At 42.7% G+C, this 22806-nt stretch overlaps 1 protein-coding gene across 2 annotated transcripts; it reads left to right on the top strand.

Annotated features, from left to right (window-relative positions):
• The first annotated feature begins 19163 nt into the window (after positions 1-19163).
• On the top strand, positions 19164-22497 carry ZCCHC12 (zinc finger CCHC-type containing 12). Of its 2 annotated transcripts, none has more exons than XM_053581124.1 (4): positions 19164-19571; positions 19907-19961; positions 20146-20289; positions 20691-22497. In XM_053581124.1, exon 4 carries the CDS (start codon positions 20807-20809, stop codon positions 22013-22015), a length of 1209 nt encoding a protein of 402 aa, XP_053437099.1. In that variant the 5' UTR covers positions 19164-19571; positions 19907-19961; positions 20146-20289; positions 20691-20806; the 3' UTR covers positions 22016-22497. The 2 variants fall into 2 exon arrangements, with proteins under 2 accessions (XP_053437099.1, XP_053437100.1); XM_053581125.1 differs by having other exon boundaries at positions 20146-20265.
• Positions 22498-22806: the final 309 nt, after the last annotated feature.

Raw genomic sequence — 22806 nt, forward strand, 5'->3', positions numbered from 1 at the left:
GTTTCATCTTGTGGACCAGTTCTGCCTGGAGTACTATTTTGAGAAGAATATTGAGATTGTGTTTGGGCTCAGTGGGAAGACAACTAAGATCTATTGGTGATGTCTCTCATTGTATACTGGTGGGAGGGGGTTAGATGAAGCATTTATGCCACATAATGGCCACCCTAAGCTAAAGGCTGGAGGGAGATATTCATGTATATAAATAATGGATTATCCACAAGGCAGAATGTTAAAAATTTAAGCTGTGTAAGGAGGTTAAAGTGCTGGAGATAGACAGTGGAAAGTATGATGGGGTTGTTGGCCACCCATAAAAGTTTTTGAGGGAAATTCTATGCTATTGTATCTGCAGTTTTATGTCTGAGTAGAATCCAAATAGATTAATAAAAGGGAGGCATTCTGGTCCTTGGCAAGAGTTTGAGTAAAGGCACAGATCGTGGTAGCAGGATGGATTGTGAAAGGAAGATGGCAGAGATAAGCAGATGAACTAGGAGATTAGGCAAGGGTTGGTGAGGATCTTTCCCTTGCCTGACAAACTGGAGAACAGGGTACAGAGCTGAAGTAGTTTAGAGGGTGGATTCACCAGGGCTTGAGGAATAGAAGGTAGATGTTCAAAATAATACAGAGAAGCAAGCATGGTCTTAGGTGGGTACCGGGGGATAGATGAGAAATATGAATTTCATTTTGGACATGTTGACTATGGAGTGCTAGAGGGAACCACTAGGTCATGATTTCCAACAGGATTGGAACCAGGAGGTTCCAGAGGTTCAGAGATGGCAATGAGAAAAGAGCAGCTTCAAGAGGCAGGGCCATGGGAGCCAACCACCAGGGCAAGACGAATGATGTCACCCCCAGAAGACATATTGCCAGTCCTCTCAGCACAGGGTGAGGAAACCTCAATTCTAAACTTGCAGTCATGGGATAGCGGGTCAAATGTCAGAGCAGAGCACGGACCAGGAACTTGCAACTCCAGAGTAACACACTACTGCCATCTGGGGGCTGCATGTGGAAAGTGTAACGGCAGCTTGGTGAAACAGAGTGAAAGGGGACATTGTTTTGGAACCAGCAAGTCTGCTCCTCTAAAAAGCCTTTTTATAGGTCTTTCTTGAACCCCTATCAGTGAAGCTTTACTTCTCTGTCCCCAGTGAAGAAAACCCCGAGGGTACTGTTCTGTAGCATCCTTTCTTTCCAGAAGTAGGAAAGCAGAGTACTTCCAGTTAGCTACAGCATCCTAGCACTGAATGGAGATCCTTCATCTTGCTGCTGTCGTCCTGGGGCAACCTGAACCGCAACTCCCTGCTGTAGCCACCAAATGCCTCATTTTAACCGACTCACTGCCTGGCTCTGACCTTTGATACTAGAATACTGGTTTGTTGCCTCCAGGGCACCGTTTACTGATTTATGTTTTACTTTGCTAACATCCTTTCCCGAAGTGGAACTGGATCTTCATTTGTTCTTTCTTCATCCGGGAAACTTTTGTTGAGTGGCTACAGTGTGCCAGCTACTGGGGACACATTGGGGAGCAAAAGCAGATGGAGCCCCTCAAAAAAGCTGTATTATATCTAACTGTAAAGACAGAAAACAATCTTAGTTGTTGTTGTTGTTTGTTTTTTGAGACAGAGTCTCATTCAATCACCCTGGGGTTGAGTGCTATGGTGTCACAGCTCACAGCAACCTCAAACTCTTGGGCTGAAGTGATCCTCTTGCCTCAGCCTCCCAAGTAGCTGGGACTACAGGCGCCCACCACAATGCTGGGCTATTTTTTAGAGATGGGGTGTCACTCTTGTTCAGGTGGTCTCAAACTCCTGAGCTCAGGCAATCCACCCGCCTTGGCCTCCCAGAGTGTGGGGATCATAGGTGGGAGCCACCGCACCCAGCCCTAAAACAATTGTTTTAAATGTGATAATTACTATGAAGTAAAGATCGATGATGCAGTGGGAAGCAGTGATGAGGCAGCAAGCACAGGTAAGAGTCTTGGAGGGAAGGAAATATTTGTCTAAGGGTGTGATAGTTAAGCTGAAATTGGACAAATGGCAGGAATGAGCCAGAAATGAACCGTTCTGTAACATATGAAAGCTGCAAGGCCAGGAAAAAAGGGACAATCCTCCTGGTTCCTCTGTCTTCTAAGATGATGGTGCAGCAGGGAGAGTCAGCTGCTCTGCACACCGCTGTCCCTTAGCAGAGTCTCTGATCCCTAGTTGGTAACATCAACTAAAGTGAAAAGCATACGTCTCAAATCAAAATCATCATTACAACAATGACAATGAGAAAGTCAGGAAATATGGAAATAGAGAACTCCCTCAAAAAAAGATCTCTCCAAATTAGACTGCCCCATTTGGAAAGGAATATGAAGTAGCTATAAATACATACAAAAAAAAAATACTGCTGTTCTTGAAGTCTTGAAATGTTATGTTTTGGTTTCTTTTTTAATTTTGCTTTTAAAGAACTGAACCATTTTTTAAAAATCTCCATATATGCTCATTTGGAAAACTTGATCATTATGTCTTTTAACACATCAGACATGAACCAAATCAAGATGTCAAAATCGGCTTGGCGCTTGTAGCTCAAGCGGCTAAGGCGCCAGCCACATGCACCAGAGCTGGTGGGTTCAAATCCACCCCAGGCCTGCCAAATAACAATGACAACTACAACCAAAAAATAGACCTGCCATTCCATCCTTCAATTCCTCTACTAGGTATATATCCAGAAGACCAAAAGTCACATTATAACAAAGATATTTGTACCAGAATGTTTATTGCAGCCCAATTCATAATTGCTAAGTCATGGAAGAAGCCCAAGTGCCCATCGACCCATGAATGGATCAATAAATTGTGATATATGTACACCATGGAATATTATTCAGCCTTAAAGAAAGATGGAGACTTTACCTCTTTCATGTTTACATGGATGGAGCTGGAACATATTCTTCTTAGCAAAGTATCTCAAGAATGGAAGAAAAATGCCGGGCGTGGTGGCTCACGCCTGTAGTCCCAGCACTGTGGGAGGCCAAGGTAGGTGGATTGCCTGAGCTCAGAGGTTCGAGAACAGTATGACCAGCAGTGAGCCAGAGTAATACCCCGTCTCTACTAACATCAAAAACAGTGGGACAGAGCATTACCAGAGGAAGAAGAAAATGAACAAAAAAAAAAAAAAGAGTACTTCAAACGAAGAAGAATGAACAAGCAAGCTGAAATTAAAAATAAAAAAATAAATAAAAAAGAATGGAAGAAAAAGTATCCAATGTACTCAGTCTTACTATGACAGCTATAACCCATTATAGCCCAAGAAGAAGGGGAGAGGAGGGGAGTGGGAGGGATGGGTGGAGGGAGGGTAATTGGTGGGACCACACCTACCATGCATCTTACAAGGGTACATGTGAAATTTACTAGGTGTGGAATATAAATGTCTTAACACAATAACTAAGAAAATGCCGTGAAGGCTTTGGTAACCAGTTTGATGAAAACATTTCAAATTGTATATAAAACCAGCACATTGTACCCCATGATTGCATTAATGTACACAGCTATGATTTAACTTAAAAAAATAGCTGGGCATTGTGGCGGATGCCTGTAGTCCCATCTACTTGGGAGGCTGAGGCAAGAGAATCACTTAAGCCCAGGAGTTAGAGGTTGCTGTGAGCTGTGACACAACAGCACTCTATCCAAGGCGACAGCTTGAGGCTCTGTCTCAAAAAAGGAAAAAAAAAAAGCAAAATCTTCCTAAGCTTTAGATTCCTCATTAGTAAAATAGGGGTAACAATAATAGCTACATTCTAGGTTTTGTTTTGTTTTGTTTTTTGAGACTCAGTAAGTTACACTTGCAAAGCACTTAAACCAGTGCCTGGCCCATAGTAAGCATATAATATTAATACATGTTAGTATTGTGATTTCAGGGCTGAACTGTTTGTGGAATATGTCAGGGGAAAGTACTTCAAGGCTGCTGGAACATTGAGGTTGATACAATACAATAATTGATACAACAACCTCAATGTGCCATTGCTGAGGAACATTGATGGAACTTCAATGTTCCATCTACACGAGGGCCAATCCTGACGCTAGAAATGATGAGTGAAAAAAGAATCAAGCCCAGTACATCGCATATGGGCATCTGATCTGCAGAAGTACATGCAGAGAGAAGCTTATTCTGTGTCTCATGTTTATAGAGGATCTCCCCTCCCTTATTCCTAAAAGGTAATCATCTACTAGTCTGTCTAAATACCTCCAGCAACAGGAAGGTCTATTGTGGGAGAAAGGTCACTTCATACATTGATAGTCCTAATTTTTGGCTTAATCATTGCATTTTTATTGTCAAAAATCATATTCCTAAGATGTCTACCCATTAATCTTTGCTCTGCCCTGAAGAGCCAAAAGATCAAAAGTCCCCCGTCGCAGTTGACAAAATTAGAGGAAGGATGTAGATTATAATACTGTATAATATTATATTGTTAAATTTTCGGAATTTGATAATGGTACTGTGGTCATCCATGAGATTGTCCTTGTCCTTGGGGAATGTGTACTGAAGTATTAAGGAGTAAAGTGGCATGATGCATGCCACCTGCTTGCAAATAGTTCAGAAAAAGAGAAGACTAATATATAAAAGTACTGGTTAAACAAATGCCAAAATATTTAAAAGTGGTGGGATCTAGGTGGATGGCATATGGGAGTTATTTGCTCTATTCTTGTAACTCTTCTTTAATTTTGACATTATTTTAAAATAAAAAGTTAATATTAACAGCAATCCTTCCTCTTCCACATGACAGATCTTCAAAGCTTTGAGACCAGTTACCACACGTATTCTATTCTACTTACCTCTCTCTCTCATTTGTTCACTCTTCACTTATTCATTCACTCTTCAAGAATTATTAGTGATTGAGCACCTGTTTTGCACTAGGCCCAGGGTTTGGCACTGTGGATATGGCAGAGAAGAAAGTCAATTTCCTCTTGTTTTTATGGAATTTGGGGAGACTCCGGGGAGAGGCCAAAGATAATTTATGCTACAGATAGTTTTATTCTTTCCAGCTCTGCTAGGGCTATGAAGGAAGAATGAGGTTGGGGGTGGTAGTGGTATGAGAGAAACTGCCAGAAGGTTCTGAACCTGGCAAATGGCCTCAGCATCTAGGGTTGTAGCAATGCAAAGCAAAGTGAGCCAAAGAGATTAGCACTCCTCTATGAAAAATATCTTGGCCGAGGAGAGGGATTTGTGAGCCCAGGTGAGCAGCTCTGGACAAGCATTTGACAAGTTGTTTCATCTGCTCCCTTGAATGTCACAAAGCATTGAAAGATTACCTGGGTTTGAATGACAGCTGCTGTGCTCCAGCTATGTAACTGTGAAAGAGGACAGAAGAGCCTCAGGGCCTTGATGCAGGTTGCTCAGAGTGTTGGGAACTACCTCAGAAACCAGAGCCCCAGTCCCGTCCCTGTCTCTACCCTTGTCCCCCCATCAATGACATGGCTGCAGCACTTGAGCCCTTACCGCACAATTTCAAGCTTGGGTTTTAGTTGGGCCCCAAAGAGTTCTGGGAACAGAAACTTTAACAGGAATTATGCCAGTTTCTGTAGTAGGATTTGCCTTCTAGCCTAGATGAGAAACTTGGGCTTTAGAGCTATTAACGTATTTTTTTCCCAAGAAGAATAGCCATTAAATAGACGGGTGGATGTGAAGCCTGGTGCTTAGAACATAAGACGCCTTCAATGAATGGCAGCTACTGTTCTTGTCATCACTGATACCAAGTAAGCTGGGTGAGAAAAAATGAGGTCGCTGACAGGGGACAGGGCTCCAAAAAGAAGGATGCAAAAACTTACTTTACCATATCTGATAGTTTTGCTTTGTCACCATCACCTAGTATTCTAAACAGTCAGTACTCAGCTCTAGTACTTATTCATTCATTCAACAAATTTTTATTGAAGGCTTGCTAAGTGTCAGGCACTGTCCCAGGTGCCAGACGTACACAAGTAAACAAAACAAGTAAACACATAACCTCATATTTCTTACACCACGAGTTTTCACAGCGCTTTCATATCCATGATTTCATCTGATCCTCACGACGACCTGATGGGATAGGTACTCTGGCTATGATCTCTATTTTATAGAAAAGTGAACTGATGTTCCCAGAGATTTTACTAGCCTGAGAGTGACAGAGCTGGCATTTGAGCCCAGGTCTTCAGGTCGTTGTTTACTGCACCATCCATCGTACACTTTCAGAATGACCACCAGCCTGATCTACTTCTCAGCAGCTTCCCTTTGTGGGGGGCACCTAGGGTTTCCAGCCTGCCTTCTGCCTCTGGATCCCACCCTCCCTCACTTAGTTCTAGAGCTTCTCTCTGCCGCAGCAGTCCACTCGATCAGTCAGTGGAGATTTTTGAAGAGCCCAGTACGGTGACTTCACAGTGGGCTTCAGTCATCTCGGTTGATCCAGACCAGCAGGGAGAGGGCTGGTCTACAGTTTCTGAGATGTTGCAGCTGCAGAGATTTGGCTGGACTTTGACCTTGACCCTTTCGTGTGGTTCTCTGGGTAGGTGCTCTCCTATGTTCAGGCACCTGGGGCAGAATGAGAGGAACTGGGGAAATAACAGTTTCGGATGGCAGGTCCCCATCAGGAGTTTGACACTGGGCTCCCTCAGAGTTGGTGGCATGTGTTTCCTGATGGTACTACACTTCCTATGAATTGAAAACCCTACTACTGTATTCCTGGGGTTTGGCCAGACTTTAAACACCTGTTAGATTAGCTGGGCATGGTGGCTCACATCTGTAATCCCTTCACTTTTGGAGGGAGGCTGAGGCAGGAGGATCACTTGAGGCCAGGAGTCCCAGGTTAGCCTGGGCAACATAGCAAGACCCTGTCTCTACAAAAAATTAAAAAACATAGCCAAGCATGATGAGGCATGCCTGTAGTCCCATCTGCTCAGGAGGCTGAGATGGAAGGATCACTTGAGCCCTAGGCTTTGAGGTTACACTGAGCTATGACTGAGCCTCCACACTCTAATGTGGGTGACAGAGTGAGACTCTGTGTCTAAGAAAAAAAATTATTTTTAAATCTGCTAGATCTGAGGCAGGTAGATCACCTGAGCTCAGGATTCGAGATCAGCCTGGGCAAGAGTGAGACCCCATCTCTACTAAAAATAGAAAAACTAGCTGGGCATTGTGGCAGGTGCCTGTAGTCCCAGCTACTTGGGAGGCTGAGGCAAGAGGATCGCTTGAGCCCAAGAGTTTTAGGTTGCTGTGAACTATGCCACCACGGCACTCTACGCAGGGCATCCAAGTGAGACTCTTGTCTCAAAAAAAAAAAAAATCTGCTAAATAATTGCAACTTAAGCAACTTCTAGGAACACCTATTTATTAGATGTTATTTACAAAATTCAAGAGCCTTGGGTCTGCTCTGATGGTATACTTGTGCTATACAAACACACAAAGCACTCAGGCTTTTGGGCATGTTTTCTTCACTTTAAGTCATATAAACAGCTTAGTAAAACAGTGTGCTTAATAAAAAGTGTTTGGAAAATTACTTGGATTCCCCAGTGATCAATGGTCCTGGTCAATTCCAAGGACACATGGCACAGTGGAAAGTGCAAAGGCTTTGGAGTTACATAGTCCTGTTTTCAAAGCATGACTCTACCTCTTACAAGCTGTGTGACTTTAGGCTCCTTACTTGACCGCTCTGAGTGTCAGTTTGTATTAAACATACCAATCTACAAGATCGATTTGAAGAATAAGAGAATTGACTTATCTAAAGCACCTGACATGATGCCTGCCATGCTGGAATATTCCAGAAATATTGATCCCTTTGGGCTGAGGAGCCAGGACCAATCTAAAAGAGTAGGAATGTATTGAAAATGTGTTTTAAAATGTAATTTTAATATTTATCTATAATGAATGGAAAATAAGACTGTAACATACATGCAGCAAGTATTCTGAATTAATGCACCTCAGAAAGAGCTTTAGGAAGAAATAATAACACATGCTAGTTATAAGAGCATGTACGTGTCCAAAAACATTCTGAAGGTTTTACAATGCTAGTCCCCTTCAATTCTCACGATAATATTTGAGCTAGATGCTATTGTAATCTCTGTTTACAAATGGGGAAACTGAGGGGCAGAGGAAACTAATAACTAAGTGGTCAGGCAGAAGCTACTTAGTTTGGCTACAAAGCCTGCATCGCTTAACTTTACCGCTATCACCCTCTCTTTGGTACTTTGGGAACCAGAGAAATACTTCTTTTAGTAAAGTCAAATCTTCCTTCCTCTCTACCCAACTCTCTCTTCACTCCTATTCCATCTTTTAATCTTAGAGACACTTAACTTAGCAACCCTTTTCTTTTTTATTTATTTCTGGAATAAATAGCCTGGCTCAGTCCAAACATTTTTAACAGTTCAGTGTAGTTCACATAAACTTGGGTGAATGAGTTTACTTTTCATGTTTTATTAAAAATAGAACAGGTATACAGAAGTGGGCATAAAACATATCTGTAGGGCAGCGCCTGTGGCTCAAGGAGTAGGGCGCCAGTCCCATATGCCAGAGGTGGTGGGTTCAAACCCAGCCCCGGCCAAAAAAAACCAAAAAAAAAAAAAACCATATATGTACAGGCCAGTGCCTGTGGCTCAAGGAGTGGGACGCCGGCCTCATATACTGGAGGTGGTTGGTTCAAACCTGGCCCCAGCCAAAAACTGCAAAAAACCCCACAAATAAATAAATAAAAAATAAGTAAAAACATATATGTACGTTTTGGTGGCAGTGCCTATGGCTCAAAGGGATAGGGCACCGGCCCCATATGTCTGAGGTGGTGTGTTCGAACCCAGCCCTGGCCAAAAACTGCAAAACAACAACAACAGAAAAACATATAAGTACATTTTAGCAAATAATGAGAAAACAGATACCCATGTAAACCATCAAGCAAGATCAGAAGTAAAACACTGGGATGTCGCAGAAGCCCTCCATGGGTCTCTTTTTATTTATTTATTTATTTTTTGAGACAGAGTCTCAAGCTGTCGCCCTGGGTAGAGTGCTGCGGCATCATCATAGCTCACCACAACCTCCAACTCTTGGGGTCAAGCGATCCTCTTGCCTCAGTTTTTCTATTTTTAGTAGAGACGGGGTCTCACGTTCTGCTCAGGCTGGTCTCAAAGTCGTGAGCTAAAGCAATCCACCCGCCTCGGCCTCCCAGAATGCCAGGATTACAGGCGTGAGCCACCACATCCAGCCCTGTGAGTCTCTTTTTAATCAAAGCTCCTTTCTCCTCCCCCCAGAAGGAACCACTATCCTGACTTTTATGGTAATAGTTCTTTGCTTTCTTTTAGCTTCATCATATCCACGCGCATGTCTAAACAATATAGTTGTTTCACCTGTTTTTGAACTTATATAAATGGACCCACTCCATAAATATTCTCTTTTAAAAAACAGCTATATCATCCTACAGTGTACATCCTCAAAATTCATCCTTTTAAAGTGTACAATTGAATGGTTTTTAAATACATTCAGAATGATTTTTAAATATATTTCATGGTTGTAAATATATTCAGACCATCGTCACAATTTTAGAACATCATCGCTTCAGAAAGAAACCCTGTCCCCATGAGCAGTCACTCCCTTTTCCTCGCTCTCTGCAGCCCCTTAGCAACCACTAATTTACTTTCCGTCTCTATGGATTTGTCTCTTCTGAACATTTCATACAAACAGAATCATGCACTATGTGGCCTTTTGTGTCTGCCTTTTTTCACTTAGCATAATGTTGTCAAGGTTCATCCATATTGTAGCGCGAATCAGTACATCTGTCCTTTTATCCAATCATTAGTTGAGGGACATTGGGGTGGTTTCCATGTTTTGACTGTTATTAATAATGCCACTATGCACATTACAAGATTTTGTATGAACGTATGTTTGCATTTCTCTTGGTTATTCACCTAGGAGTGAAATTTCTGGGTCACAATGTAATTCTATATTTATTCTTTCGAGGACATTCCAGACTATTTTTCCAAGCAGCTGCACTATTTTACATCCCCATTGGCAATATTTAAAGATTTTAATTTCTCCATATCCTTGCTAAAATTTGTTATTATCTGTCTTTTTAAGTTATAGCCATCCTAGTAGGTATGAAGTGGTATCTCTCTGTGGTTTTCATATGCATTTTCTTGATGTCTAATGTTGGTGAGAAATTTTTCATATTTTTTTGAGACCCTCAGTAGAGTGCTGTAGCATCATAGCTCACAGCAACCTCACACTCTTGGGCTTAAGTGAGCCTCCTGCTTCACCCCCTGAGTAGCTGGGACTACAGGCACTGCCACAACACCCGGCTATTTTTAGAGATGAGGTCTTGCCCTGGCTCAGGCTGATCTCGAACTCATCAGCTCAGACAATCCACCTGCCTCAGCCTCCAGAGTGCTGGGATTACAGGGATGAGCCACCGTGCCGGGCCCTAACTTTTCATATATTTATTGGCCATTTGTATATCTTGCCTGAAGAAATGTCTATTCAGATACTTTGCCCAGTTTAAAATTAGTTACCTTTTTATTATTGAGTTGTGAAAATACTGCATTTCAGATAAAGACCCCTTTCAGATACATGATTTGCACATATTTTCTGTCATTCTGTGGATGATTATCTTTTCCCTTTTCTTACAGTGTCCTTTGATGCAGGAAAGTTTTAAATTTTGATGAAATCCAATTTATCTATGTTTTCTTTTGTTGCTTATGCTTTGATGTGATATCTTAGAATGTGTTGGCTAACTCAGGGACACAAGGACTTACTGCTGTGATTTCTTCTAAAAGTTTTATAATTTTAGCTCTTACATTTAGGTCTATGATCCATTTTGAGATAATTTTTGTCCATGATGTGAGACCATGGTCCAAGTTCGTTTTTTTGCATTTGGATAAACAGTTGTCCCTGCACCATGTGTTGAATAGACTTTTCTTTCCCCATTGAATGGCCTTGTCACCCTTGCCACAAATCAATTGACCGTAAGTGTGTTTATTTCTGTAATCTCAATTCTATCCTACTGTTCTATATAGCTGTCCTTATGCTGGAACCACAGTCTTCATTGGTGCAGCTTTGTAGTAAGTTTTGAAATCGGAAAATGTGAGTCCAACAACGTTGTTCTTCTCTTTCAAGATTGTTTTGGCTATTTGGGGTGCCTCGAATTTCCATATGAATTTTAGCGTTAGCTTGTCAAGTTTTAGAAAGAAACCAACTGAGATTATGCTAAGAATTACATTAAATCTGTAGATCAATCTTTAGATCACCATTTTATCAATATTAAGTCTTCCAAACCATGACCATGAAATGCCTTTCCAATTATTTATATCTTTAATTTCCCTCAACAATGTTTTGTGATTTTCAGTGTAGGAGTCTCAAACTTCTTTTATTAAATTGATTCATATTATATTTTTGATCCTCTTATAGAGTTTTCTTAATTTCCTTTTTGGATTCTTCATTGCCAGTATATACATATACAATTAATTTTTGTATACCGATCCTGTATCTTACAATCTTGCTGAACTAATTTATTAGTTCTAGTAGCTTTTTACTGGTATCCTTAGAACTTTCTATATATGAATGATGTTATCTACAAATAGAGATGGTTTTCATCTTCCTGAGCAGTCTGGATCTTCCTCTCTTCCTCCCACCCTTGCTTCCCTTTCTTCTTTCTTCTCCTCCCTTCTTTTCTCATTATTTCTTTCCCTAATTCCCCTAGCTAGAACCCCTAGCACCATGTTAAATAGAAATGACAAGAGAGGACATTCTTGATTTGCTATTTTCGTTGTTTCCTATTTCATTAATTTTTATATATTATCACATTGTTTTCTAATTTTGTTGAACTTGTTTGCTTTCTTATATCTTGAGATGGAGGCTTACTTAACTCATTAACTTCTGGCCTTTCATCATTGCTAACAGATACAAGTTCTGTTTATTTCTTTTTTAGAGATAGGGTCTTGCTATGTTGCTCAGGCTGGTCTGGAACTCATGGGCTTAAGTGACCTGCCCACTTCAGCCTCCCAAGTAGCTGGGACTATAGGCACATGCCACTACACCTGGCTCCCACAAGTTTTGATGTGGGTAATTTCATTATTGTTCAGCTAAGAATATTTTTTAATTCTACTACCCTGTTTCCCCGAAAATAAGACAGTGTCTTATTTTAAAGTGTGCTCCCAAAGATGCACTAGGTCTTATTTTCAGGGGACATCTTATCTTTCCTGTAAGTAGGTCTTATTTTCAGAGGATGTCTTATTTTGGGGAAAACAGGGTATCTTTCTTCTTTGACCTGTTTATTTTAGAGTCTCTTAGTTTTCAAACATACTGAGATTTTCCTGTTATTGTTTTGTTATTGATTTGTAAGTTACTTGTATTGAGATGAGATTTGAATTCTTTAACATTCTTCAACAAAAGACTTGACTTCAGGCCTAGTGTATGGTCAAATTTTTAAAAATTCTTTGTATGTGTATTCTGTAGTTGCTGGTTGCAGTGTTCTATGCATTGGCTATTATCTGAAGACATTAATCATACTGTTCAAAAATTCTATATCCTTAAAAATATTTTTTGTCTCCTGCACAACTATTGAGAGAGGTGTGATAAGACCTCCCGCATTTGATTGCATATTTGTCTATTTCTCCTTTAGTAAATTAAGTTTTCCTTTATATATTCCAAGTGTATATATACACTTTGTTATAAGTGTATAATCATTCTAATTTAACCTTCCTGATGAACTGAAATTTTTATCATTATGAAATAACCTTGTATATATCTAATAATGCTTTTTGCTTTTAAGTGTATTGTGTCTGATATGAAGATAATTATACAGGTTTTCTTTTTTTTTCTTAAGTTTTGATCTTTATTTCTGGTCTTTTCCATTTTATAGTAGAGGTAGGTACCCAAACGCCCAGGTGATGATCTGACCTGGCTTTGAAGGGGAAACTACCTAGGATCTCTCCCCTCCTCCACTGCCTCCCCACTGGGCTGTGAGAGTCATTCAGCCCTACAGTATCAAAGGACAGATTTGCCCTCCTTGGAACAGCTCCATAGAAAAAGAAGTGACAGGGCCTGGCACGGTGGCTCTTGCCTGTAATCCTAGCATTCTGGGAGGCCGAGGCAGGGGGATTCCTTGAGCTGAGGAGTTTGGAGACCAGAGACCAGCCTGAGCAAGAGCGAGACTGTCCACCCCCACCCCACCCCCATTAGTCCCAGCTACTTGGGAGGCTGAGGGAAGAGGATCTCTGGAGCTCAAGAGTTTGAGGTTGCCGTGAGGTAGCATGATACCATGGCACTCTACCCAGGGAGATGGAGTGAGACTCAGTTGTCGCTGGTTGTGGAGACGTCAATTACTTTTTTCTTAAAATAAAATGACACACCACTAGGCTGGTGCGCTGGGGACTTCGCCCATCAGCTCTACTACTTACACAGGCAAGCAGTGCTCATTCTCAGAGCAAATGTTTTTAAAAAATTGAACACAGGGAAAAGAGAAAGAAAGAAGAGAGAGAAAGGGAAGGAAGGAAGGAAAGAAGACAGGGATGGAGGGAGGAAGGGGAGGAGGAAGAGGAGAGGAGAGAAGAGAGGAGAGGGATATACTGATTTCCTTTCCTTTTGGTAAATAACTAGGAGTAGGATTGCTGGATCATATGCTAGTTCTATGTTTACTTTTTTGAGAAACTTCCATACTGTTTTTCATAATGGCTATACTAATTTTCATGATAGCAATAGTATATGAGTTCTCTTTTCTCTGCATCCTCACCAGCATTTTTTTTTTTTTTTTTTTTTGCAGTTTTTGGCCAGGGCTGGGTTTGAACCAGCCACCTCTGGCATATGGGGCCAGAGCCCTACTCCTTTGAGCCACAGGCACCGCCCTATTTTTTGTCTTTTTGATAATAACCATTCTAACTGGAGTAAGATGATACTCATTGTGTTTTTTCATTCACTTTTCATTCCTTCCTATCCATCTATGCATAATAGATGTACATATCTAATAGTTTGGGGTAGATGTAATAATTTAATACATTCATATAATTTCCTTTTTTTTTTTTGAGACAAACTTTCACTATGTTACCCTCGGTAGAGTGCTGTGGTGTCACAGCTCACACCCAAGCAACCTCTTGGGTTTAAGCAATTCTCTTGGCTCAGCCTCCCGAGTAGCTGGGACTATAGGCGCCCGCCACAACGCCTGGCTATTTTTTAGTTGCAGTTGTCATTGTTGTTTAGCAGGCCCAGCTGGGCTTGAACCCACCAGCCTTGGTGTATGTGGCTGGTACCCTACTCACTGAGCTAAGGGTGCTGAGCCCATTCATATAATTTCTAAAGATCAAATTAGTATACATGGGTATTGATCACCTTCAACATTTGTCTTTTCCTTATGCTAGAAACATTTGAATTATTCTCTCGTAGTTATTTTGAAATGTACAATAGATTTTTGCAAACTATAGTCACCTTACTAATCTAACACTAGGTCTTATTTCTTCTGTCAAACCATGTATTTGTACCTCTTAATCAACCTTTTCCATCCTCTTTCCTCCCTCTTCGTGGTTTTGATTTGCATTTCTCTGATAGTTAATGTTGAGCATTTTTTGGTATATCTATTGGCCATTTGTATATCTTCTTTATTTTTATTTTTACATATACATGTGTTTATTAGGTTTCCATTTTTTGCCTTCACAAAATTAAAGAGGCTTAAAATTTAATAACAATAACAAAGTTTAAGATAAGGACTAGAAACAAGAACCTCGTAAAGAATGAACGAACATAAATACATTCAGAAATCAGAGAATTGCTGCATCGAAATATTAAGCAATAATAGTAATAACGCAAAGAAAGTAACATTCACATTGTCAAATAAGAGTATGCCTATTATAGAAAGCTTTGACTCTGAGATTCAGTATGGAGTCATCAGTTAACTTCTTCTTATTTTTTTTAAGTCTCAAAAAATAGACAACTAATATTTATAAATAAAAGTAAAAGATGTCTGTTCTGATCCTTTCCCCACTTATTTATTTATTTATTTATTTTTTGTGGTTTTTGGCTGGGGCTGGGTTTGAACCTGCCACCTCCGGCATATGGGGCCGGCACCCTACCCCCTTGAGCCACAGGCGCTGCCCCCTTTCCCCACTTTTTAATAGGATTATTATTATTATTTTTTGCTGTTGTAGCTCATGAACATTTAGTAAAAGTATTCATCTATGTGGGTTTAAAGCTATTATTTTATTTTGTGCTTTTATTGGTCCCACCTATGTTTCTTTCTCCTTTCTTGACTTGGAAGAAAATTTCTCTGAGAAGATTTTGTTGATTATTCAATTTTTTTCCCTCTCTACTAGTTTGGATATTTACATCCTGTTGCTATAATTTTAATAGGCATATCTTGTTAATTGCTACATAGGTAATTACCTTACCAAAGTGTAAATTTAATAAATACCTAAATCACTCCTGATGTGATACAAGGCCCTTAAAGTAGCTGCATTCCTTTTGTGCCCCCCTCCCAACATCTTTTCTGATATGTGGTACTTTCTTTTCTAAAAACCAGAGCAGACGTTTTTATGATTCCATCTTCCATCAATGTTCCCTTACATTGCCCACGTACTGCCGTTTTCCTCGCTCTTCATTCCTTCCGGCCTTTAGTTCTAAGATCATTTTCCTCCTGAAGTACATCCCTTAGAATTTCCATTACAGCGGTCTGCTGGTGACAAATTCTGTGTTTGTGTTTGTCTAAAAATAATCTTTATTTTACCCTCTTTAAAAATATTTTCGTGATGACGTTGCCATCACGAAACCTCCGGGTGCCGGGTTAACATTGGTAGGGTCTCCCATAAATATCTCCCATTCAGACTTTGACGTCTATGAACAAAAGTCCTAGTGTAAAGTGCCCATATCCCCTCAGCTCCTTTGGTGAGATAACAATGCCTATCTCAACTGGGTTGCTGAGATGCTTAAATGAGATAACGGTGGAAAATTCCTGGAACAGAGGAGGAAGGCAGGCAAAGATAGTTATTATTATTTCAACCAAAAGTTTTGGCTTTTAACTTTTAGGATTTTAAGGGTTCTTTTTTTTGGGGGGGGGGTGTTGCAATTGGAAAATAAAATGTGGCCTTCTTAGAGCCACCAGAGGTAGGATCCTTGCAACTGGAAGCCCCTTTGCCCCCTCGCTTCTCTCTTGCAACATGAGACCAGAGCTAGGTCATGCTCAGTATTCACCTGGAGCCAGTTTAGCAAATCCTCCTCCCAGCCCTGATGACCCAATCCCAGGCACCTTTACACAATCAACATTTTTTTTGGTCAGAGCTCGGAGATGTAGTTTTTGTCTTTTTTGATGTCACCAAATCCAACTGCAAATGACCTGATTTGCTGATGAAGCCAACTTAAATGCAGAACAAGATTTTGCAAAGCCCTCTACCCTCCACCAACACCATCCTCTTCTATCCATAAGAGAAAGGCCACAATCCTGAGATGAAGGTGCTTCTTCTCCAAATTGAGATCATTTACTCCAAGGAATTCTAGGCATCGAGGTTGGAAATAAAACAGAAAGGAGCAGGTGAAGCACCTTGGCAGGCTAAAGATGAACCAAACAGCAACCAAAAGGTATCAGACTGTACTTCCAAGTATCAGGAGTCAAGAACGAGTAACAGCAATTCCTTTGCATTTGGGTAGTTCACTTGTGCAGTGGATGCGGCTACCATAACCCTTGACTCCCAAAAGCCTCACAGGAGCCTCGTAATCACACTTTACAGATGGGAAGGATGACATGCTTTCCTAGAACCAGACTTAAGGGAAAATAGAATGTTATGGGCTGAACCATGTTCCCCCAATTCATATGTTGTAGTCCTAACCTCCCCCCACCCAGTACCTCCAGATGTATTTGGAGATAGGGCCTTTAAAGGGGTGATCAAATTAAAAATGAGGCTTATGGGCGGGGCACAGTGGCTCATACCTATAATTCTAGCACTCTGGGAGGCCAAGGTGGGTGGATTGCTTGAGCTCAGAAGTTCAAGACCAGCCTGAGGAAAAGCCAAACCCTGAATCTACTAAAAATAAAAGAAACAACTAGCCAGGTGTTGTGGTGGGCAGCTATAGTCCCAGATACTTGGGAGGCTGAGATAAGAGGATGGCTTGAGCCCAAGAATTTGAGGTTGCTGTGAGCTATGACACCACTGAACCCAGGCCACGAGTGAGACTATGTCTCAAAAAAAAAGAAAGAAAGAAAAGAGAGAGAGAAGGAAAACAAATTCTGTTGTTTAAACCACCCAGCCTATGTAATTTTTTTTTTTTAGCCATCCTAGTAAACTAATGAATTGAGCCACTGTCCCATGGCCCATACACTCTTGAAAGCCCTACATGTTCCTTCTATGAAGTTGCTCCTTGTCTGAAGCCAATTATGCCAAATCCAACAAAGAAATACCCTCCAGAGCTCACAGAAGAACGACCTAACAACCTATCCTTGAGCCAAGAAACAAACACTGTAGCAGTGGCATAGAGCTGTGTTTGATTTCACACACTTCTCCTTCAAGTAGAAAGCGAAGGAAGATATTGATAAAGAAAGACTGCAGGGGAATGGATTTAACCATTGGCTCACAGACACATTTAAAAATATCAAAGCTATGTTTTGTAAGAATATACAGTCTATATTAGTTTCCTGTGGCTGCTGACAATGGTCTCAATGGTTGTGTTCCCCAAAAATTCACATGTTGACATCCTACCCACTAAGGTGATAATATTAGGAGGTAGGGCCTTTGAGAGGTGATTGGTGTCCCTATTAAAAAGATCCCAGAGAGGCAGTGCCTGTGGGTCAGTGGGTAGGGCACCAGCCACATGCACCAGGGCTGGGCTAGCTAAACAAAAAAATGCAACAACAAAAAAATAGCCAAGCGTTGTAGTGGGAGGCTGAGGCAGGAGAATTGCTTGAGCCCAGGAGTTTGAGGTTGCTGTGAGCTGTGACGCCACAGCACTCTACTAAGGGCAATAACAAAAAAAAAAAAAAAAAAAAAAGACCCCAGAGAGCTAGCTGTCACTCTTTTCACCATATAATGATAGAGCAAGAAGGCACCATCTATCAAGCAGGAAATAGGCCCCCATCAGACACCAAATATGCAGATGCCTTGAGCTTGGACTTTTCAGCCTCCAGAATTTTGAGAAATAAATTTCAGTTGTTCATAAACCATCCAGTCCAGGGTATTTTGTAATAGTAGCCCAAATGGACTAAGACACTACCATAACAAATTACTACAAAGTTGGTGGCTTAAAACAAGAGAAGTTTAGTTTCTCACAATTCTGGAAGCCAGAAGTTTAATATCAGTTTCTCTGGCCTGAATTCAAGATGTCATCAGGACCATAGATTATTCTTGCCTCTTCCAATTTCTGGTGGCTGCTGGCATTACTTTGCTTGCGGTCATATCACTCCAATCTCTGTCTCTGTCTTCACATTGCTTTCTGTTACCTATGCATCAATTCTCTTTCTGGACACCTGTGATTGGATTTTGGATCTGCCTGGATAATCAAGATAATCAAGTAAAGATCCTTAATCACATCTGCAAAGACCCTTTTACTTTATAGGTTTACAGGTTTCAGGGATTAGAACTCGATATGTTTTGGTGGCCATTATTTGGCCTCAAACAAAGTCCAAAATCTTTGCAGACAATTTCAGGAAGATAATGGATTCCAGGTAGGAACATCTGTTTTAGAGTTGCATTTCACCACAGATATGCTGTAAACAGATACACTGGAGACAGGCTCATTTACATATTCACAAACCTCTCTACATCTAAGCATCAACTACATCACTCATTAAAATTATACTAAACAGAAAACCACACCCCAACCCCCTTGGCCCAGTAAACCATAATCCCCAGGAGATGGGGCCCAGGAATCTGCATTTCAAACAAATTCCCCTAAATGATTCTGATGCAACCAGTCTTTAACCCGTACGTAAGAGTGAATGTTGGTTTAAGAGCCTTGGTGGTCCAAGAACCATCTCTGTTAAATGGACATAATGACTTCCTCCTTCACGGAGCTGGCTGTGCAAGCCTGTTAAAAAGCTCTAACGCTCTTTCTCTCCCATTTCCCCCTATACAAAGATAGGGAACTTTTATTGCGTACTTGATTTTCGTTGCACCATATATTTTTTTTTACCTGGTCTCAGGATGCGGAGCTGAGTCAAGGGAGAAACGGGGGAAGGGTAGGGTGGGCGCGGGAGGAAAGGGAGGAAAGAGTCGCAAACTCCCTGGTAACAGGCAAATTGACTCAGCGGGCCAACCCAAGATGCACTTGACGCTGCGCGGGCCAGCAGCGCCCCCGCCCCTTCGGGCGAATCTCGCCTCTGGCCGCTGCTTCGCGGGGAGCCCGCCTCCGCACTCCGCTGATTGGCTGCACCGGCCCGCTCTTCACGCTCTTTTGTCTCAGCGGGCGGAGGATAAAAGCCTCCGTAGCTGCCTTGGGAACTGCGCTGCCTCGACTCGGCTACCCCTTGCTGGGCCGCCGTGCGAAGCAGCTCCCTCGAGCAGCCCCGGGTCGCTTAGCGGCTGAGGCTGCGCGAGTCCTTTCTCCTTCAGGGCCGCGGAGACTGGAAGGCGGACTCCACAGCTTTGGTGCTGGAGCCTCAGCTGCCTGCCAGTGCAGCGCAGGTAAAAAAAAAAAAAAAGGGGTGCAATTGCCCGGCATGGACGGGGGAGGGGGAAGCCCCGCCGGTGCTGGGCGGCTCCCGGTTTGGAGAATCCGTTACTGCGAGGCAGGGGAAGGAGCACTCCCGCGGCCCAGATGCTCAGAGGGAGGAGGTGGGGTTCACCTGGATGCTGCCGACTGGGTAGGATTTGCCTGGATTGGAGGCGGGGGGGCGGGTGAGGGACGGGGGAAGGGAATCGCAAGCTATTTGCCTGAACCCCCTTGGCTTCTCAATCCTTCCTGGGGAGGAATGTATGTATGGGTGGGTGTGTCCAACTCCTATTCTTTTTCTTCGTAGTAGGTCGTCAGAGCCACATTCGAACTTAAATTCTGTGCGGCTGCTTGCAGAACTGGTAGGCCGGCGGTTTCCGGGGAGGGGGAGTGTAACTTGGGGGGGAGCTTTGGCTAGCATTCAGAAGGGGGCAGAGGGAATTTTCTGCCTGGTGACAGTGGAGGCAGTGGAGGGAGGGGGTAGTAGAATGGCTGGTGAAGCTGCTTGTGACCCTTCCCTTCCTGGCCGCCTCCGCTGTGGCGCAGTCTTGACGCCAGCCTAGAGGACCCGGATCTGTGACCCCCTGTGGACAGAGATCGACTGTACCCCCGAGGCGAGTTTTCTCACCGAGTGCATCAGTTGCAGAGGCTGGAAAGGAAATAAAGGCGCACTCTTGCTTCTGAGCTCGTGTAAGAATTGGAGAAACAACGTGGGGGAGGGAGGGAAGGCTGAGAGGGGGTGTGGTTGAGACCTGAGACTATGTGGTTAATTAGATATTATTTTATCCCCACAAATCTGTGACCATTGTGCTGTCTTTTGAGAGCTCAATATCGGCTCCACACAGTCACACCTAGAATTTGAAGCAACAGTTGTCCCTCTCGAAGGACTGGCAGGAGGGGGATGGATGTGGCTGCAAAAGCACTTTGCTGGCACGCACTCACTAGCTTCAGGAAGTTGTAACTTGTGTATCTTTTGCAGGGTAGTTTTAGTAGTGGGCAAAACCAAACTGTACTGCAGGATATTCAGGTAGGGAGAGAATGCGGCTGCAGCCTGCTCCCTTTTTAACCCCCCCCCTTTTTCTTTTTTACAGCCCCTACGGAAATAGGAGGAAGGAAGAGCCACCCTTCTCCCTGAACACCTGCAGATCAGGCTTTTCTAAAAAGCCTGAGCATCTTGTTATATTCAGACAGTTTGTCATCTTTAGTCATGGCTAGCCTCATTGCACGTGTGGGTAACAGCCGTGGGCAGAACGCGCCCTTGCCGCCTTGGGCGCATTCCATGCTGAGGTCCCTGGGGAGGAGTCTTGGTCCTTTAATGGCCAACATGGCAGAGAGAAACATGAAGTTGTTCTCTGGGAATGTGGTGCCAGCCCAGGGGGAGGAAACCTTTGAAAACTGGCTGACCCAAGTCAATGGGGTCCTGCCAGATTGGAATATGTCTGAGGAGGAGAAGCTTAAGCGCTTGATGAAAACCCTCAGGGGCCCTGCCCGAGAGGTCATGCGTTTACTTCAGGCAGCCAACCCCAACTTAAGTGTGGCAGATTTCTTGAGGGCCATGAAATTGGTGTTTGGGGAGTCTGAAAGCAGTGTGACTGCCCATGGTAAATTTTTCAATACCCTGCAGGCGCAAGGGGAGAAAGCCTCCCTTTATGTGATCCGTTTGGAGGTGCAGCTCCAGAATGCTATTCAGGCAGGCATCCTAGCTGAAAAAGATGCCAACCAGACCCGCCTGCAGCAGCTCCTTTTAGGGGCTGAGCTGAATAGTGACCTGCGCTCCAGGATTAAGGAACTTCTCAGGCTGTATGCAAATGAGCAGGAGCGCCTTCCTGACTTCCTGGATTTAATCAAAATGATAAGGCAGGAAGAGGATTGGGATGACACCTTTATTAAACGGAAGCGGCCCAAAAGGTCTGAGTCACTGGTGGATAGGGCATCTAGCCCTGTGTCGTTTCAGGCCCCCCCACCGGTAGCCAATGGCAGTGCTGACTGCAATGTGATAGAGATAGATGACAGCCTGGATGACTCAGATGAGGATGTGATCTTGGTGGAGTCTCAGGATCCTCCACTTGGTGCCCCCTCCTTCAGAGATAGGGCCAGATCTCAGGATCAAGTGCTGTTTGTTGATTCCACCAACAATTATGTGCCTCAGGTTGCTTCCTCCAGTGATGGTTCTGGGCATAAGAATGATGGCCCTGGGGATGTGCGTAGAGGCAGGAAGCGAAAATACACAATCCGCTGCTCATATTGTGGGGAGGAGGGACACTCAAAGGAAACCTGTGACAATGGGAGCAACAAGGGCCAGCTTTTTGAGAATCTGATCATCACCCTGCAAGAGCTGACCAATCACAAGGAGGAGGGGTCAGGCACACACCATGACCTCTTTGAGGCAGAGGAAGGTGATGGCCACCAGCTTTAAATGAGCCCTTACCTATATTCAGAGTCCATGGGAAAACGGGGGAGGGGGGGGCTTCTAATTGCATGAGTCATTCCACAAAGCGGCTATCTTTTGGGGTGGAGGAGAAGAGGGTCTTGGATACCAGCACAGTTGAGGGAGATGGCCTGACCTCTGCCCTTGCTTTCTCACCCTGCTGCCTACGGCTCTATCTTGTGTGTATGCCCATTTCCCTGATGGCTTTATTCTCTTTGTGAAAGTAGTACCATTCATTGTTAAATCTTCAAAGTACAAAAAGTAAAAATTACCCCAAACCCTCCACCCTTACATAACTATTGTCAACCCTTTGATGAGCATCCTTCTAGGTATTTCCCTATACCAGTGTATCCAGATAGATATATGTATAGATGAAAGTAAATATAAGTGCTGTTCTATACTCTGTATTTTTTCACCAAACAATATATGTTGTGAGCTGCTTTCTATGTCAATAAATATATCAGCATTGATTTTAATGTCTATGTGGTATTATTTTAGGAAGTAATAAAGAAAAAATATAGTGAAAAGCTATAAAGGGTGGAACCAACTCTGAGGTGGGGTTTTTCTTAAGCCCATTTTGCAAGGGAAGAATTGGGCTGAAATATTTCCAAAGGCAAAAGGACAGAGCCCCTTTACCACAACTGACCTCATACAGCCAAATTAAGGTACCTACTAGTTGACAACCCCCCAATACTTTCTTCTCTAATGTATCCAGAGGAGTCTGACGGTGGGGTGAGGGTGAGTCTGGTGAGGGTGAGTCTGCTCTGTTCACTTTCAGG

The sequence above is a fragment of the Nycticebus coucang genome, chromosome X (genome assembly GCF_027406575.1).
Source record: "Nycticebus coucang isolate mNycCou1 chromosome X, mNycCou1.pri, whole genome shotgun sequence".
In the NCBI taxonomy this organism is placed as follows: Eukaryota; Metazoa; Chordata; class Mammalia; order Primates; family Lorisidae; genus Nycticebus; species Nycticebus coucang.

Bases quoted from the DNA above. Each gene is read 5' to 3' on its own strand.
- ZCCHC12 (XM_053581124.1), top strand. From the start codon at position 20,807: ATGGCTAGCCTCATTGCACGTGTGGGTAACAGCCGTGGGCAGAACGCG.